The 20,117-nt window shown below is 39.6% G+C and overlaps 1 protein-coding gene across 3 annotated transcripts in view; it reads left to right on the top strand.

The window, feature by feature from the left end:
* The window catches only part of SLC38A1 (solute carrier family 38 member 1), a 63,994-nt gene extending 52,821 nt beyond the window's left edge, over positions 1–11,173 (top strand). For all 3 annotated transcript variants that reach the window (XM_049627235.1, XM_049627236.1, XM_049627237.1), the window contains 8 exons: positions 895–953; positions 1,076–1,192; positions 2,565–2,644; positions 4,257–4,357; positions 6,435–6,553; positions 7,770–7,911; positions 8,010–8,107; positions 9,847–11,173. In XM_049627235.1, coding sequence (XP_049483192.1) covers positions 895–953; positions 1,076–1,192; positions 2,565–2,644; positions 4,257–4,357; positions 6,435–6,553; positions 7,770–7,911; positions 8,010–8,107; positions 9,847–9,948 — 818 coding nt within the window. In that variant the 3' untranslated portion in view covers positions 9,949–11,173. The remainder of the gene's footprint in view (positions 1–894; positions 954–1,075; positions 1,193–2,564; positions 2,645–4,256; positions 4,358–6,434; positions 6,554–7,769; positions 7,912–8,009; positions 8,108–9,846) is intronic.
* The last annotated feature ends 8,944 nt before the right edge of the window (positions 11,174–20,117 follow it).

The raw sequence follows: 20,117 nt of genomic DNA, 5'->3' as shown, positions 1-20,117 counted from the left end.
TTTGTTGTGAGAGAGAGAGAGAGAGAGAGAGAGAGAGAGAGAGAGAGATTGAGAATGCAAGCCAGAGAGGGGCAGAAAGAAAGGAGAAAGAATCCCAATCTGCTGATAGCGCAGAGCCCACTGCAGGGCTTGATCTCAAGAACTGTGAGATCATGACCAGAGCCAAAATTGAGAGTTGGACGCTTAACCACTTGACCACCCAGGTGCCCCTATAAATAGGTATATTTCTTAAAAAATGACTTAATTTTCTGGTTTCAAGGTCTGTGTTTTGGCTTTTCTATGTATATACACATAGCTCTTTGCAGTTTAAGGAGGGAAGGCCTCTTCTTCTCCAGGGATAAGAATAGCGCATCCTCCCAGAAACAACTTAACTCTGCCCATGTGGAGGTTACGGGGTTGGGGGATTCCAAGGGCAGCCAGTGTGAAGATCCCCAGATGCTCAGTTTATTCCTAGAAATCACTTCATCTCCTCTGTGCATCCCCTTCATCTGAGAAGAGAAGCATTATAGCTGATATTCACCACGTGCACAATAGGTGCATAGTAAAGAACTATTGAGTAGATCAGAGTCAAAGAGTAAATGGATTTGGCAATAGGAATCCATCAGAGTATAGCAAAAGAGAGCAATGGCCACATTTGGGAGTCTCTTTTTCCCTAGATCTGGGAATCTGCGTTGTCTGGTGTTATCAGCGAAAACTGGAATCAAAACATTAATATGATGTTTTTATTTAAAGTCACCATTATATTGCCAAATCAAGTAGCACTCTCAAGTAATAAGTCTTATATTTACATAAGCATATTTGTATATTATTGGAACTATGCTTGAAATGATGCATTGGAGGAAACAAGGTGATATGTGAAATAATGACAATAAATTTTTTCAACTTTTCTTTTAGGGTATCTTGGCTATACCAGTGGCTTTTCTTTGAGCTGTATGGTTTTTTTCCTAATAGTGGTAAGTGCTGACGAAAATGGTTGGCTTGGTTTTGCCATAGTACAAGGCCACACAGCAATTTTTCATTGTTTGGCTTTATTTGATAAAGTCTATATTGTTTTTCCCATATTTCTTAATACCAGGTTATCTACAAGAAATTTCAAATTCCCTGCATTGTTCCAGAGCTAAATTCAACAATAAGTGCTAATTTAACCAATCCTGACATGTGTACACCAAAATATGTTACCTTCAATTCAAAGGTAAGTTTCCCTATCTTTTAAATATAATAAAGAGCATTTTGTTAAGGGAATTATATTTTTCATATTTGTAGTTAAATTGCCTTGATGAAAATATTCATTCTCGGTAGAACAGCATACCAGTACTTCCAAATTCCCACAATCTAGAGACCTTTGGGAAATAGACAAATATTATATTTCATGCTCTGTCTTGTCCAGTTTACATATAGGGCAACTTTAAGCTTTCTCTGCGAAAATCTCTCTCTGGATAATTGTCTCAGCTCCTCTCTTGCTTGTAGATCTTTAAAAATGATAAATAACATCTTTAGCCCACTGCACCTTATCTGCTGGTGGCAGAAATACAGATACCACCACAAACTGGCGCTTAAGAAACTTGCATACTGTTGAGATATTGTTAATAGTATGGGGAACAGTGGACTATAGAACCAGTCAGGCTTGGATCTAAATCCTTAGTCAAGTTACCAAACCCTGTGAAAAACAGGATTCTGTTCTGTATCTTACGGGATTTTTTAGAATGTGCCTGGTATAGTGCTCGGGCAGAATTGGAGCATGATATATTGTTACTTTTCTTCCTTCTTTTTGCATAAGAAGTCTCACTGAGTTTGAGTTTTAAAAAGTCTTATCTAAGAAAACTAAATAGATCTCTCTCTCTCTCAACTCTAATGATACAGCCAAAGTAGTGAATGTGGAAGTAGTTTTCTTTTTCGAGCCATCTTTTATGTCTGATTTGACACGCCCTATAAAGCAAAGAGCAGTGAAATAGAGGCGGAAGTCCTGGGCATGTCACCTAACCTGTTGGAGGGAGTAAGGAGAAAAGCAGTGGTCTGTCTACTAATCAGTGTTGTTGTAGAGACTCAGTGAAATAACGTAGGAAACATGCTGTGTGACCAGCCAGCACGATGCTATGCCTGAAGTATGTGAAATATGCTATAGGTGAGGTGAACCTCTAACCCCTCTGTGCCAAGTGCCTAATGTCTCCAGCTAGATAAGACCTCTTAGAAAAGCTGCTTCTATTTTAGAGATCAAAGCCCTCCTAATAACCAAATAATCCAGGGATTCTGAAGAGCTATCAGACAAAAAGACAGCTCAGAAAGGGGCATCTGGGTGGCTCAGTCTGTTAGACATCCGACTTGGGCTCAGGTCATGATCTCACGATTCATGGGTTCGAGCCCCGGGTCGGGTTCTGTGCTGACAGCTCAGAGCCTGGATCCTGCTTCAGATTCTGTGTCTCCCTCTCTCTCTGCCCCTCTCCAACCCACTCTGTCTGTCTCTCAAAAATAACTAAACATATTAATAATAATAAAAAATACTGGAGCTGAATAATGTTTATGGTAAGAATGCTTTTTCTTAATGTTTATTTCTCTCTTCCCAATAGACCGTGTATGCTTTGCCAACCATTGCGTTTGCTTTTGTCTGCCACCCATCAGTCCTGCCGATTTACAGTGAGCTTAAAGAGTAAGAGATTTTTTTTCTCCCCTTAATCATTTTTCTCCCCATAATCTCCCTCATTAATGGGAAAAGCCTATATTAAAATAAATAGACTTGTATAATGAACCCCACAGACTCATCACCCAGCTTCAGCATTTACTTTCTCACATTCTTGAGCAAGTAGTATATTTAAAAAAAAAAAAAAAAAGAGCAAGAAACATCAGAAAGCTGCAGCATATTTTGACCATAAATATATAAAGCGGCCAAGTGTGTGGACTTTTTTGTTAAATTGATTTTTCAGATACTGTGTTACTTAGGCGAGTTCAAGTATTTGTGTTGCTTTACGTAACTTATGCTTATTTTATAAGTGTATAATAATAATCAGGTTGCAAAATGCGCTGTGTCTGATTTGCCTCTTGGTTTAGATGGAAAAGGCTGTTCAATCAGGCAGAAAGAAATTAATGTTAAGGCCACAAACTGGACAAAAGTATATTATTATTCATTTTAAACTCTTAAGATGATTCTATAGATACGTTTTTGATTGCTGTTCTTGAGAAAATTAAAGTCCTGCTTATAAATTCCATCCTGGGTTCTCTTTTTAGCCCACTGTCAGCAGACTTTCCATACAAAAATAGTCATCATGGCATAGTCTTAAGCTCAGCAAATGTATACAATATAGCTGTCTATTTCCATTTTGAAACAAAAATAAAATACATGTCATTTAGCATTGATTCACTCAGGACTCTTTCATATGTAATTGATATATGGGTAAATTTTGAAATACCTACAGCTACCTATGTGTACATCAGTCATAATGTACATCAATCATACTTTATGATCCCATACTTAGGGTATTTACATATGTCTTTAACATCTTTTAAATTTAATAGTCCAGCTTTTAATTTGTAATTTTCTGATGTGTGTAATTCTTAATTTTTCTTGTTTGCCATATTTCCTGTTATGACACAAACAACAGTTAGGACTATCGTGGTCTCTTATTGAGCACAAGTCTTGTAGATTAATTATTTGGGCCATTAAAGCAACTTACAGGTTTGTCCAAACTCTCAGGGTAAACTTGACCTAAGAGTTAGGAGCCCTTCATCATTGTATCCATAACCACTTGTGTACTAATCGCTCTGGAAACGGAGACTTTCTGGTGCATCCCTGGCTACTCAGTGGGAAAAAAGGAACCTAAACTGCAGCTTTAGCAACAGAACACCTGAGGTCAAGTTCCAGCTTTGCCCCTGATCTCTGGGGCTGGGAGAACAGCATCTGAATTTATTCTGCCCTTTTCCTCGTACATGCTGAGTATGGAGATATCAAAAACAAATACTAAAAAATATTCTCTGCCCTTCAGATGAGAACCTGATATTCTTTCAAAAGAATGGGGAAGAACACTCAAGGGATTGTTAGTTCCATGAATCTCTCTGTCACAATACCCATTTGGTATAAAAGAAGTTATTCTAAGCTGGCGAAATTGCAGGGGGCAGGGGAGGGTTCAGGAAAGGGAGGTAATTTCAGCTGGTCAGATCTGTCCTAGCCTGATAGAAGGCTGTTATTATTCTTCAGTATTAACACTGGTGCTTAAATTCAGTAACATGGTTGTTAATTTTTAAAATTCCTTTATCTTTGTTCATAGTCGATCACAGAAAAAGATGCAGATGGTTTCCAATATCTCCTTTTTCGCCATGTTTGTTATGTACTTCCTGACTGCCATTTTTGGCTACTTGACATTCTATGGTAAGTTTCTTCTGTTAGCACATAAATAGAGGTGTTTGTAAATAAATCAGCGAAAATTAGTATCCAAATAACTTTTAACATGATAGCCCAAAAAAGCCACAAATCTACCCATTGATTTTGCTGGTCTTTCCTGATACAAATGGTGATGACTCCTTTATATATCTGTGCAGACTGCACAGTAGAATAATTACTGAAACAAGATACTGTATTTTTTTTCTCCTACTACTGTCTTTAAAAGAAATTGCATTTTATAAGTATTCCACCTTTACCGAGGAAAGTTTAAAACTATACCAGAGGAGGCTTTCTTAATTGCTATTGCGAATTGGGTCAGATTCCATTAATAGAAAAGAGACAGAGACAGATTTTGCAAGTGAGAAAGAGCAGGGCGCTACCCTCTTGACACTTGTGTTAATTAAAAATAAAACGCCTGACTGTTCACTGCAATTTGGAGCCCTGCAAAGATTTGAAGGAATGGCAGAGAAGGTTAAAAGGAATGAAACCTGAAAAAGAGATATACTGTATTTCATTTGTAATTTATTGACCTTGTATGAATAGTTTACCTTCTTTTACTAAGTCTTCATCCTCTCCTATTCAAATTATCCTCCAGCTGTATTTAACATGTTTCATTATTATTATAATTTGGGACCTGATTTAAATTTGAATACATATATTTCACATTGTTCTCTATTAAATAATATTTCTCTGGGGCATTTTTTTTTCATAAACACAAATGCCTCAAAATTTAAACATGTTTAGAGATGATTAATTCAGCCTGGAGAGAAAGGCTACCTTGATTATATAGTTGTATTATTACCATTTTCACAAGCAGTGGCAGACAGCATTGTCTGATGAATCCATAAATGCCACATTAAATTTTTGCATAAAAATGGTGTTTCTAAGTTTCCTGCAGAGTTGCAGGCCTGGGAAAGGGGGTGGTAAAGGGAGGGAGGGAGAGCTTCATGTTAGTTGAACAGTCTCACTGTTATCTCGTCCAAGCTTTGAGTTTTCTTTGCAAATCCGTTTCTTTTTCCACATAAAGTAGAATACAAACCCTTTCATACTCTTAGGTTAAAGCGAAAGGCTCAGCTATTTTTAGATGGTTATGAGTTTTGAATCAAGAAAATTAAAACCAATGAGATTTTTATTACAACCTAGGCTCCTTTTTCCAAAACTGAGGCCAGTCTATGGCCCAGCATAGAATTGGAATCCCACCCCCAGACTCTTGAGATTGGTTCATTCTAGCTTTCGTTGTCTTTGAAATAACATTCAGAAGCTCAGAGTTAAGAAAAAGTTCAAAGTGGTACAGAAGCTAAATACTTTTTTTAAATAAGAAAACCATACATGAAAGAGAATTACTTCCCGATTGTGGTGAAGTTCCATTACAACCTCTGTTGCTTGGCCACTGGAAGTTGTGTGAAAAGAGGAGGGTTTGAAAAACGCTCTATGTAGCCTATAGTCCCCTCAGCAAGACTGCAGCAATTTAGCATTGTTTGATGAATGGCAACAAGGGAGGGAAAATCTAGATTATTAGAAGAGTTTTTAAAGCATTTTAAAACATTTTTTAAAATATTAATTTTTGAGAGAGAGGGAGTGCGTGTGAGTGACGCAGGGGCAGAGAGAGAGGGAGACAGAGGATCCGGCATGGGCTCTGCACTGAGAGCAGAGAGCCCAACACGGGGCGCAAACCCACAAACCCTAAGATCATGAGCTGAGCCAAAGTCGGACGCTTAACTGACTGAGCCACTCAGGTGCTCCAGAAGGGTTTTGTTCTTCAGCTGTATGTTATTTTTAATCCCAATTCACACCTAGGTTGAATTTAGTATAAATTAAGCATCCCGACACTGTGTAGCTTCTTTCTAGTGATTACTATAAATTCCTTTTGAAGTTACATATGGACAGGTGGAGCATGTCTCACACCGGGGATTTTTCTTTTCAACTTTATAAATTGTTTTAATAGTTATTTCAACACCCAGAACATTGCTTTCCTTGCCCTTTAGTTTATAAATTCTTTGATGTTCAGAAAAACTGTCATTCGGCCATGTGCTTTCTTTCTAATACTCTCTTTTCCTCGGTTTAGAAAATGTGCAATCAGACCTCCTTCACAAGTACCAGAGTAAAGATGACATTCTCATCCTGACAGTGCGGCTGGCTGTAATTGTTGCTGTCATCCTCACAGTGCCGGTGTTATTCTTCACGGTGAGTAAAAGGCCTCGGTGCAATATGAGAAAAGTTGAGGTCTTGCCTTTCCTTCTGTGTTAAGGAGGCTGTTCCAGAGAAAGCCTGCTGCAGGTAACTATCCTGTGTCACTGAAACTGTATCAGGAAAGGACCCCGAGACTCGGTTGAGGCTCTTCAGAAAGAAAGTAGGATCAGTGAGATAGGGTAGCCTTTGATGGAATGAATCTTAATTCTAATTAATCTGTTCCTCCTTTACAGAGAAATGTAGATAGAATGTTTGAATCTTGATTGTCCATGATGAGAGAACATAAAAGGACCAGAAGAGAATACTTAGTCATAGATAAAAACAGAAATTACCAGGGGTGCCTGGGTGGCTCAGTCGGTTAAGTGTCCAACTTCGGCTCAGGTCATGCATGATCTCATCATGGTTCGTGAGTTTGAGCCCTGTGTTGGGCTCTGTGCTGACAGCTCAGAGCCTGGAGCCTGCTTCGGATTCTACCTCTCCCTCCCTGTCTCTCTCTCTCTCTCTCTCTCTCTCTCTCTCTCTCTCTCTCTCTCGGCCTCTCCCCCACTTGTGCTCTGTCTCTGTCTCTGTCTCTCTATCAAAAATAAATAAACATTAAAAAATTTTTTTTAAAAAGTGGGGGGCACCTGGGTGGCTCAGTCGGTTAAGTGTCTGGCTTCAGCTCAGGTCATGATCTCATGCTTCATGGGTTCAAGCCCCACATCAGGCTCTGTGCTGACAGCTCAGAGCCTGGAGCCTGTCAGATTCTGTGTCTTCCTCTCTCTCTGACCCTCCCCCTCTTGCACTCTGTCTCTCAAAAATGAATAAACATTAAAAAAATATATTTATCAGGGCCCCTGGGTAACTCAGTCAATTAAGCTTCTGACTCTTGATTTCGGCTCAGGTCATGACTTCATGGTTCATGAGTTTGAGCTCCTCATGAGGCTCACACCCTCTCCCTCTCTCTCTGCCCCTCCCCCTACTCTCTCTATCTCAAAATAAATAAATAAACTTAAAACACACACACACAGAAATTATTCCCCACAAAAGAAAACTACCTATTTATAAATAAAAATACCTGCCTGAAATCAAGACCCCTGGTTGTAATACTGCACAAGGTCTTAGAAAACACTTCACAGATTCCCATGCACCAGTATGTTCGTTTCTGCTGAGAATGTGAGGGTTGCCAGGCCAGAGGCCCTCACAGAATCTTTGTTTTTTGATCCTGTAGGTTCGTTCATCTTTATTTGAACTGGCTAAGAAAACAAAGTTTAATTTATGTCGTCATGTCTTGGTTACCTTCATACTCTTGGTTATTATCAACTTGTTGGTGATCTTCATACCCTCCATGAAGGATATTTTTGGAGTCGTAGGTATGGCTTTATTTTATGCTCCTCATTCTACAACAGCTGCTTAGAATGCTACAGTTTCACCGTAACAACTTCAAACTTTTTTTTTTCTTATTTTACAGGAGTTACATCTGCTAATATGCTTATTTTCATTCTTCCTTCATCTCTTTATTTAAAAATCACAAGTCAGGATGGAGATAAAGGGACTCAAAGAATTTGGGTATGTCTCATGCCGGCCACTCTAAGTTTTCTGATTAGTTTTTCATTTAAATTTACCAAATTAATAGTCCATCTCCACCACCTAATCCTACTGTTAGTGACCTCAAAAGGGGACACCAGTCCTATAGTTTTCCCCTTTGGGAGATTTAAAATATCACATCAGAATCTTCTCTATTCTCTCAAAATGTGTTACTCTTACTGTGCCTTAGATTTTGCTCTGAGCTAGGGTTAGGGCCAGCTGTCATCCTGTTTCTCTGTAAGGCAATGCTTTGTCTTTATCAAGACAGGAAAGGGAAGGAGACTCAAAGATTTCATGTAGCCCACTGTTTTCTGTAGAATTCCTAGTCATGCAACTCCTTCCGACAACCCAGGGAACAAGGGACACCTTAATTAAGGTGGCTGAGTTAGCTTAAAGAGCCTTTTTATGATTTGACAAAAATACTTTGGAACAACAGACCTGGATTCAGAAACTACCTTTCTATATTGGGATTCTTGTTTCCAGGTCTAGTGAAGTTCAAAGGCATCTTGGAGGTGGTGCACTTGGGAGACAGTGAGGGAAGCAGGGGTGAAGTGGCTGCTACATGAGTACCTTCTGGAGCACCATTTTGTTTGGCCTCGGAGAAGGCTTCTCAGCTGCCCTCCCAAATAGTGTAAGCGCTCCAACTGCACGTATTACAGAGTCAGCAGAGATGTAGGCAGGAGGGATCATCCTTGTACATTTAGGAGAGGCAGCACTGATGCTGATACAGCACCTACCTCCCCAACAGGATTATCCCTGAAGCCGCAAGTCCCAAACCCTTCTAAACCTTCCCAGTAGGGGTTTCACAAGGACAGAGAAGGAGCAGTCACTTTGGCGCAGCAGTAAAATATACTCAGATTAAATCAGAAAATGGTAGAGGCCTGTTGCCCATGAATTCGCTGGGCCTCCCCAACCCTGCTCCCATGTTAAAGCTGGTCATAGGATCTACCAGATAGCATTAGACAAGGGATCCTGTCCATGTGGGGCCCCACTGGGAGTCAGACCAGCTCTCTGACGGTAAAGTCTGTACAACTCCACCATTCACCTTTTCTCCTTCCCTTCCTTAGCTCTGTCCTCCAGGCTCCAGTCCAGCCCCTTGGCTCTTCTGTTGCTTTATCCTTCTCCCTGCAAAGCTCTCATTGGACACTTTTAAGGCCAAGCAATTTCTAACCTCACGTTCTTCAGATTCTGGATTTAGCAACCTATCCCCACGCTGGCCTTCCTCAACCCTTAAAATAACTTAGTTGTGGATACTCATTTCCTATTTCACTTGATCAAATCTACTTTGCTCTTACATATCTTTCCCCCCCACTTTTTCAAACAGAAATGTTTGCCTGCCAGCGATAACCTAGGTTGGTTGGTAAAAAGCAACAAAATGACCTGTATGGTGTTAAAGGCCATTTTTCCCTTTTAGTTGTAGTCTGAGTTTGAAAGAAACTGTAAGGATACCCAGTGCGTTACAGAATGGATTCATTCTGAGGTGACCATGAAGTCAAAGAACTAGAATGGAGAGGATGGCCCTGCATAGCTTAGTCCTTGTTTCCCCATCCTTGGAGAATCAGATCCATACAGCCTTGGAATGATTCTCACAGGTCAGCAATGGCTGTAACAAACCCCAAATACAAGGGGACACAAAAAGAGAGGGAAGGCATTTCTCTTTTTTTCCCAGGTGTATGTGGTTGGCTTCACTGAAAATAACCCTTGCCTTTGTGTTGCTCCAGGCTGCCCTCTTCTTGGGCCTGGGGGTGTTGTTTTCCCTGGTCAGCATCCCATTGGTCATCTATGACTGGGCCTGCTCATCAAATAGTGACGAAGGCCACTGAGACCAGCTGAGGACAGGAGACATTTCCAGACCGCTGCTCGGCCATGTCACCCCACATCAGCAGTCTTCATCACTTCTTTTGCAAGTTTACAGAAGCAAACAGAAATTCACAAGATACTTAAAATGGAATAACATTTTGGTAGCAAAACAGAAACCAGTTTCTATAATGGTTCCAGTCCCTCTAAGATTTCAGATCAATTTAAGGATTGTGGATATTTTTTTTTTTTTTAAGTTTCATGCAATTGTGTATCTCCGTGCTCTTCACAGTTATTTTTCACTCTTCTAACTCTATTTTTTTGTTACTTCCTGGTCCCTTAAAACTTTGAAAACATGATCGTCAATCATGTTTATTTATTACACATCCAGATTCTGTAATAATTTTCCTGCCGATGTTCCACTCACATCATCTGTACCTTTTTAGAAAAGAATCTTGAATTGTATATAGTTATTTTGCTTTACAGAAAAAAAAAATGGTTTCATAAGTATTTTGCCTACTTTGGTTAACATAGCACACAGGGATACTTGTAAGAGAGTGACAGGGTGTGTGCCATTGCTGGATCAGAACCTGCCCAATATTTGAGGTGGCTCTGATCACCCGGCAGCCGGGGGCTCTAGCAGTCCAGTGGCCTCATTGGTACTACATCCTGCTTTATGTAGAGACATTCTCCAATGAATGTTCTCAGCTGGGAAGGGGGTGAGAATGACTTCTTACCTTGGTAAACATATTAAACCACACATTTGGGTTACCTAGCAAGTGAAGTTTTGTTTCCCTCTTGGCAAATTGTGTCAAAGTTACTCTGAGCTGAGTCACCTTCCACTGAGGGAGACCCATGACACCTTTGTAATAAATTGAGAAGCAAGAGTATCCAAAATGCTTAAGAAAATATTCCTCTGAAAAAAATAGCCTTCAACCCTACACCTGTATTGTTGAAAGGAGAAAAAACATTTTCTTAAATTATGAACCCAGCAGCTTTTACTCATGTCCACCAGCTTTTTGCACAGGGAATAATGTGTATCTAGCCAAGGACGATCTAAGAGAAGTAATTCCTGTTTTATATTGGGTACTTTAGGGGGGTCTTTAAAAGACTTGTTTTATATCTATAAATTTAGGTTATTACAAATACAAGATTTTTGTACCTTAAATATAAGCCTCATTCCTATTTCTTCTCCATTAACAATCCACCCAGAGTCTTGAAAAAAAAAAAAAAAGAAAAAAAGAAAAGAAACATAGCACCCTCAGAAATAGCCTTTGAGAAGAACTTGTGACAAAATCAGTGTACCTTGCTTCCCTCAGATGGGGACTCTGGTGCCTGTGCTGTTTCTTCTTCTTGTCCCTAACCAAGGAGTGGGCCATTACTGCCTGCCTGACGTGACCCACACAGAGGACAGAGTTGCCTCACACTCTTACCCCAGCCCCACTGTCCCCTAAACAGGGTAGAGGGAAAATCCACAGAGACTGAAAAAGAAGAGAGTTGGGGACAAGTCACACAGCTTGGAAAGTTGGGGGAAAGTAAGGAAACCTAGAACCACATGTTCCCTAAGCTGGACAATCACCTGTGATTGGACAGTCTATATCACACAGTAAGAAATGTTCGTGTTCTGTGAGCTGGTCTCTTGAAACAGGATTTGTATTTCATTTATATTCTGGTTGAATTTCTCAAAACACCTAAGTTCACCGAGCACGGATTTCTTATCCAGAGATCAGAATCTAACTGCAGACTCTTAGCAGGATTTCCAAGCACTTAGCTCTGAGTTCTGTTCCTCCTTCACTCAAATCCCCAAAGGCCTCTGCTCACCATTCACTGGGAGTAACCAGGAACTGTCCGCTCCCCCTTTACAGACTAATGTCCCATAGAAAAGGCATCATCAAAGTACCTTGTTGTGATCCTCTTTGGGAGAAGGAAAGGTTGTTTCCTGCATTTCCTGGTAGGATCATTATAGCTTTTAATGTAATGCTTCTGAATTACATCCACATTAGGTCAGACAGAGTCCAGGTAATTAGATATGAATGCCTACCTATACATGAATACCTAACCTAGTAAAATCCACAGCCACCTCTGTCCCTTTCAGCAGTATCTTCCATATTGGATGAAAAGCAAAGCAACTCCTTTGGCCCTTGGAGGCTTGTCTAGAGCACCGAGTAGTGAAATAGCCAGGTAGTGGACTGACCCTCCATAAAAAAATACATAGTTTAGTTTACAAGCAATATTAGGCTACTTTGTATTTTCCTCATTAATTTATAACAATTCATTTTACACTCACAAAGTCAGTTTAGAAAATTATCATGAACTCTTGGGATGTGTAGTGGTATTTTTGGATCTCTGGATTTTATGTGTCAGCACAAGGAATTTTTATTATTATTTAAAATATTTATTTAGAGGAGGCACGTTGTTGATGTCTGTGATACCATGGGTTTTTAAAATCTTTGTGTGTGATCTAAGTTCATTATCAACTGAATATAATAGACCCCACTGTTCATTTGTTATATACCGCTGATTAATTACATCATTTGTGTGGGATTAGCTGTCAATGTACTGCAATAATTCTTGTTCAGAATAGTGAACTGGTAGCCAAAAATACATGTATCACAGATGTTAGGTAGAATTTAAACAACAGTCAAGTGCTATAGAAGTTTTTTCTGCTAAATTAGTAGACTAAAGAATATTATACCTTAGCCATTGGGAGCAGCACGTTTTCCTTTGGTAGATAGAACCTTAACACTAGTGAACAGTGCCAGTTTCATACTTTGGATTTAGAACTGTTCTCTAGTTCTTATAACACAATATACTGTAAATCCCTAATTTACTTAACGTTACTTACTGGGAGTGGAGTAGTAAACTGTGTACAGGAAAGAAATCTAGTCTTGTTAAACACGGGCTGTCCCCAATTTATAAGCAGATCATGTTACAAAGCCCTGTTAGTTGGTTGTTTGCAAGCCAGAATGTATTTTCCTCCAGGAACTATGTTATACATGTTGTTTAGGCTCCCAGAGCAGCTAGGAAAGATGATCAGACCCATGGTTTAGCAGAATAGGATAATGTAACATGATTGCTAAAAAGCCTAACCACCAAAAATAATATTGTTTCTAAGGGGTATTTGTTCAGAGTTGCCAAGAATATGTCATTCCTGTGAATGAAGTCTGGACTGCCCACGCCAGCCACACACCAGCTGCTGGATGGTGGGGGTAGAGCCACCACCAGTTAGTGGTGACCACAGTGGCCTGAAGCAGGGTGTCCAGCACAGGAGGAGGAGAATAAATCCAGGGCCACCAGAGAGTCTGGTGGTAGAAGGAGGATGAAGGAGGATGAGGGGACCTCTTGTGGGCTGGAAACCACCAGGGACGTGCCTCCCCTGCTATCCTTTCTTTTGCCTGGAGTTCTCAGGCTTGGCCTGACTCTTCTGTTCGTAGGACCTGTTGCTCCTATCGTTTGTCTCCTTCCCTGCCCATTACAGAAGAGGATGTTGCTGCCTCGCTTCTCCTATATGCCAGTCGTTGAAGCACACAGCACTTTTAATGGGTTTAGTGCTAACAAACCATTGTTTAACTGCCTAGTAATCAGATCGGTGTAAAAAAGCTCTCTGCTGACCTTCCTTCTTTATACTTCCAGACCGTGTTGAGAAAGGTGCACATGGGTGATGGTCATGGGGCTGGGGGTGGACAAGGAGCTGTGGTAAGATTGCTCAGTGTCTCAGGGGACACGTGAGACAGTTGCCCTGCAACGGACTTCTTTCTGGAGTTGGACTCAGGCCTCTAAGCCAGTGGTTCTCAAAGTATGGCCCCCAGATCAGCAGTGACAGCATCACCTGAGGCCTTGTCAGAATGCAGGTTCTTGGGCCCCACCCCAGAACTAATGAAATCAGAAGTTGTCAGGGTGGAAGCCTTCAGCAGTCTGGGTTTGAATGAGCCCTTTGGGCAATCTTGATGCACATCAAGTTTGAGAACCACTCCAGGTCACTTTGTCTTTCATTTGTTCTCCCCATTAGTCCTACCTCAGAGTATGTTACCTAGGAAACGCCGGTGCAGGTGCACAATCATAAAGGAAGGCTGCCTGCACTCGGGGGTATCTGGGCTGAGGCGCGCTAAGATTACATTTTTTGAAGCTGCGAAGGAGGTGAGGTGTTTGTGTGTGTGTGTGTGTGTGTGTGTGTGTGTGTAGAATGAAAACACACTCTGTACATGCATTCTTGGATACTGAATTCGTGTCATGAGTAAGCTCTCCACAGTGTTGGTGTGCGTTGTGTAATGACCCATTCTGTCCCTCTTTTAAATTGAATTCTCTAGAAAGTTCTGCACTTCATAAGCATCTCCAAGCTGCTCAGAAAAGGATGTAGAGCCCAGCTCCATTTCAACAGATCGGAATGCTGAAGGGCATATTTATTGGAGTGGGGAGGAAGTTGATGATAAGATCAGATTTGATTTTATGCCTTAGAGCAAAAGCCATTAGTTTCCCTCAGTTTATCAATGTAAATGGCTTGAGGCTTAGAAAGGGCGGAAGCTTTAAGAATAGAATTCCTCCATTCTGGTTGTGTAAACTTGTAGCTGCTCTCAAAACAAAGAAGGTACAGACTATATCATTTAGCAATGCTAATACATGGTTTTCCTTAGGGATGGCAGATCTGAGAATCCTTTAGCGAAGAACACACTTCCTCTAAAATACACACAGTGGATTATTTATGATGACATAGGGCTTTCAGGTACAAATTGGGAATGGGGTGGCTAACAACTGAAAAATATCACTAAATCTAAAAGGGAAAGTTCTTGAAAATTGTAACATTCACAAGGCTCAGACACTCTCCTTCTTTAGGGTTTTCTCAGAGGAAGGGCTTTGAACTGGGCCTGGCTGTCTACAAGTTTGAATTTGTGTTTTTAAAAGGAAGAATCTATGCAGCTGAGGTTTATTGTAGGAAGTACTTCGTTTGTATGTAAATATGTTGTAAATAAACAGGAGGCTGTATATTTTTTCAGTCGTTGGTCCACACTGAAATAGAAGTCTGCATATCAAGAATCTAGTCTACATATCAAGAATAAATGTTGTCCTAGATATTAGTGGTTTTGTTTGGGAACTAGACAGATTTACATTTTCTCCCAGGTAACATTATTCTCTCAGTGTAAACTTGGAATCTAAAAATCTTAATTGTTTTAGAAAGCAAAATGTCTGAGAAATAGCTGTATTGATTTCTTATACTGGTATTAAGCTCAGTTATTTAAGAGATAATCCTCTGAGCTACAAATAAGGAATATTTAAACCCAAGTTATTGTCATATAGATATACTCAAAATGACAAATTGTTTCTTCATACTGCTCTTTCACTGTTAACACTGATACCACTATACAGTGTTTATAAAAACAGAAGTTGGGGAGAATTTTTTCCAAAATTGAATTGCTGCATTTCCCAAACTTTGGGATCTTTGAAAGGGGGGAAAAATCTGCACATTAACTATGAACACGAATTTGAAGGGGCGGGGGGGGGGGGGGGGGACCATTTTATCAAGTTTTTGAAAATCTCGCATGTCTGCCTTTCATTTTCAGTGTTGACGCCAACATAGACTGTCTGAAGCCATTTTTACCCAAAACATTTGAATCTTGATCATTGGTACTTAATCCACTCTCCAGAGTCCAGTTGTATTTTAGACTTCATATAAGTCCAATATATGTAGCACAGCACAGTTTTATTAATGTAAAAACTTGTAAATGACTTTCAGATGGGTGATAGAAGTGAATGTCACAAGTCACAAAATTTTGCTATTCATGGTTAATCAAATAGTTTATTTTCCCCCCAGGATGTGGTGTAAATAAAGAAATATAAGAAGTTCTGTTCTATAATTGTTCTGTTAACATAGTTTTTAAACATTAAAAATGTGAACTAAAAGTATTTTTGAACTTGCCTTCATTCTTTTGGGATGCAATACTAAAATGGGGGGCATTTGGTTGTTGGAGACAGATTTGCACACATTTGTCAGTGTTCTAGAACACTGTATGTTCATGAGAGCTTATATTTACCTCCCCAAACTTAAAGTACTTCTGATAGAAATCTATCTGATCTGAAACATTACATATTTCTCCATTCCTTGTAATCAGAGTAGGTTGAACATAATTCTTTCTTTTTAAACTCAGGTTCTTCTTTATGAATATTAATTTCTGTGGTATGTTGTAATCGAGACTTTAGTCTTCCTCTACTCATATTGTAGCCACCATAAAACAGAAACTTATATCAGTACTTCCATTTCTCCAGGAACTATTAAGAGAAAAGCTTCTGCAGCCTGGCCTTTGCTTTGTCCATCACTGACTCCTCCTCTCCATGATCTTAGGAAAGTTTTATCAGACCAGCAACATGGCCAGTCTGATACCCAAATTCCTTTTTTGGACAGGGTTACTGCAAAAACAACCTCATATGACTGGGTATGAGGCCCTTCTTGACTCTCCCTGAGCTGCCTGGTTGATAGCCAATTCTGCAGAGCACATGTGGATCTCAAGGTGGAAATTTGGGGCACAGGAGTCCAAGCTGTGCATTCCAATTTAGCTTCATTAACAATAAAGTTGATATTTTTATGCATATGAGCCTCTTGTCTCTATCTCTTAATTGATCAAAACTCCAAAGGTAAAGGGTGTAAGTAATTATTACTTTTCAAACTCAATCAGTCGTTAAAAGTATGAACACCCAAAAGGCCATTGAGTGCATGAGCAGGTTTTGTTCTAAATCAAAAGGTCTAATCCACTAGTGGTTTTGATAGTTCTGACTTCTTCCACTATCCATGAATGTCTGCCATTACCGTTCTAGTCTGCTCTGTTTTATATATAATTGTTGGGGTAAGAGTTATTCTCTACCTCCCCTAGGGAATAAACTATGGGTTTACTAACCCTGCAACTCAGAAGACCTGTTCGCCTACCTTCTGGACCTCTAGTTGTATTCTGTCTGAGTAGGATAGTCTGGAAGGAGTTATGAGGCCCAAATAACTGGGCCAACTTTTTGTATACCAATGTTTTATCTTTAAATGGTTTACATTTTAGACTAATCCAAATTGGCAGGGTAATCTCTTCTTCCTCTATGGGCTCAGTGCAACATCAAAATAACCTGTCAGATTATCAAAGCATATTATAAAGCTACTGCACTTACAACAGATTTTTACTGATGTGGAAATAAATGACTGGATCATAATAGCACATAAATGGCCCAAATGACATCAGAACAGTGGCCTTTAAATCAATAGGGAAAGTAAGGGTTACTCAATAAATACTGAAAAAAGGACTAGCTTTTAGAAGAAAAGTAAATCTAGGTCCCTGTTTTACCCCTTATATCTAAAGAGCTCAAATATATTTAAGACTTTAAACACAACACATGCATTAAATATGTCTTTTCACAAGTGTAAATCTATGACTCTCATAAAGCGGCCATGTATTGGAAATTTTATTTAGCTCATTATTAATGAAGGAACAAGATGTTTAACAAAATGGTTCAAAGGAGAATTCAAAGAACAGACACATACATAAGCAATCAGGAGCTGAAATGAATTTGCTAATAGATGCAAAACAGGCCTCCACAGTGAAATCAATTGTATCTCCACCAGCAGAATTCTTTTACTTCTCTGGGCAATGCTCATTTCTACATCAATTTTCTGTAATTTACAGGGCTATAAAATAACTTAAAGGCCAAAAAAAAATAAAATAAAATAAAATAAAAAATAAAGCAAAATGTGTATAGAATCAGATAACCCAGAAGAGATATCTGGTATACTATCAAAGTATTCCCAGTAATTTTTTTTTTTTTGCCCCTTTCAAAGTCTCCAATTTTCCTAACAACTTCCCCTTTTGTGACCATAAAAATCCCAAAGATTATTTTTGGTCATAAAAAAAGGCTGGACTCATTTGGTTTGGCCTGATCATTTTCATAGGTGCAACAAGTATTAATTAATCATATAGGATTCCCTGGTTTTGCTTTGAAAACTGAGAGCCAATGCAGTATTGAACAGCTACTGGAGCCACAGCTAATTGCACTTTTAAAAGTTTCTATTGTTTGCTAGCTCAAGACTTGGGAAGCAAGCCCAAGAAACTCTACCATATTTCACTTGCAGTATCTGTAAATTTGGGTGAATTCCTCTCTACTTGAGTCCCTCAAAAAAGTACCCCCCTACTTCTTACCACCTTTAAGGGCGGTACTAGGCCAGTTTTCCTGGAATGGTTTTGTAGGCATTGGCTCCATAAGTAAAATCAACCTTTGTTCCTTTGAGTTGTTGGACATAACTGATTACATGTGCATCATTCTCAAAAATGACATTCCGAAAAAGGCCATGGTTATACCATCAATTTTTTCCAATTATGTACCAGTAGAAAGGAAAATATTCTTGTTGAACCTATGCAAATAAGTGTATTGCTGTGAAAAAGTAAGGGAACTCAGAGCTTTTTAATTTAGGAGTGGTAAGAAGTTCAGTGAGAGGCAGAAAAAAATTTTAATGTCACTTTACAAAAGCTGAGTCTACTGGATTGTAGATTAAAAATCTCATAAGAAGAGGAATGGCCTCCTCATATATACAGAAAATAGAGCATTGAAACAGCCTCAACACAACCACAATAAAATTTCCCTCATCAGCTCATTTCATCCTGTGAAATTCTATTCCGTGGGATCTTGGGTTCAGCATTCTGCTCAAGTTGTCCGCTTCTGGAATAGAGTCCTGGATGTCCACACTTCTGCCACAGGTACAGACTTAAAGTTGTCGAAGCTGTGGCTGCTCAAGCTTGTACCCAAGGGTCTACTCTTTGAAGCATCAATAATTTAATGTACTTGGTACAGTCCAACTCCATGAGATTCTGGGGGAGTCTGTCTTTGCTTGAGAACCAGATTTTGGCCTGTAGTTAGTTACAGAACTTCAGGCAAAGTTTCAGGAAGCAGAAACCTATTTGATAATGAGACTGAATGCTATGGCTAACATACTATGATAATTAATGGGCATCCATTCTATCATAGGTATTCTTCCACATCACCTTGAAAAGCCGGGTAATGTGCCACTGAAAGATCATTCGGTAATCTTTTTTACTCATTTCAAGGTCTTTCACAATTTTCCTGGCACTATCATTCTGTATCTCATATATATAAAATCTTAGAAGAAGGGAAGACCTTTCTTGGTACAAAACACAAGAGTCACAAAGGAAGTAACTAATAAATATTTTAAAACTCTCTACGATTATAAAAGTGCCAAAATGCAAAAACAAAAACAAAAACAAAAATCCCAGATTAGAGGTGAAACACATTCACCACACATATGCTGCACTAGGTAAGACGTCTCTCAAGTTTAAGGTCAAAATTATTCAAAATATTCCCTCGGTCAAATGACCAGATTATTCAACATCTCTTTCTTGATATTCCTACCTCTAAATTGTCTAAAAACCCTTGAGGCATTTGATCCCAGAGTTGCCTGCTTCCAAATTCCAGGCAAAAGAGAACTGGTGAATTTAATCCGTTCACATCAGGCCCCTTTCCCCACTGCAGTGCAGCTTCTGTTGCTGTCACATGGGGTCACTGTTGAACACCAGCACTGCACAGTTTGTTACATGTGTCTACTGCAACAATGGTGCCCTCACAGGTCACCTTCCATCACCTCATAGGAAGGAGGAAGGATGGTTTTAATCCATGCAGTGCTATGGTAGCTATCACCTTGAGAGCTCAAGCAATGAATAGCTCCTCAGTTTGCCAGAAATCTCCTCCCAGTTCATGCCCTCCAGGCCATCTGGCTCAAAAGGGGCTCCAATTAGAGCTGCTCACTGTATCAGAGCCAACTCTTCCCCTTTCGGAATCCATGGGCATTTAAACCTGATATTGATCTCAGGTCTTAATTCCAAATGTTCCTTATGGTGAGTTTCCCTTTGAGACTCTTAGGACTGTTTCCTGCCCCTTCTGAGACCATCTCAATCTATAAGAGGGGTTTGAAAACTAGTAAAACTCAAAAGGGAAGGAATTGGGTAGAAGATACAACACTATCTTCCCAGGAGGTTTCCTGGTGCCTCTGCAAATTTGCCTGACCCTTTCAACAGTTCCTGTGTCAACACACCAAGGGATGTGTGGTTTTGGACAGTCATAGTTAAACCACAAAATGTTCCAGTTACATCTTTCCCTAGGGGTGATGCCTGCCAGTTTGGCTCCTATATAGAACTTAAGAAGGGCCATTCAGTTGAGTCTT

The sequence above is a fragment of the Panthera uncia genome, chromosome B4, assembly GCF_023721935.1.
Source record: "Panthera uncia isolate 11264 chromosome B4, Puncia_PCG_1.0, whole genome shotgun sequence".
NCBI classification, from domain to species: domain Eukaryota; kingdom Metazoa; phylum Chordata; class Mammalia; order Carnivora; family Felidae; genus Panthera; species Panthera uncia.
Note: the sequence above shows the minus strand (reverse complement) of the source record. Positions and strands in the feature narration are given on the sequence as shown.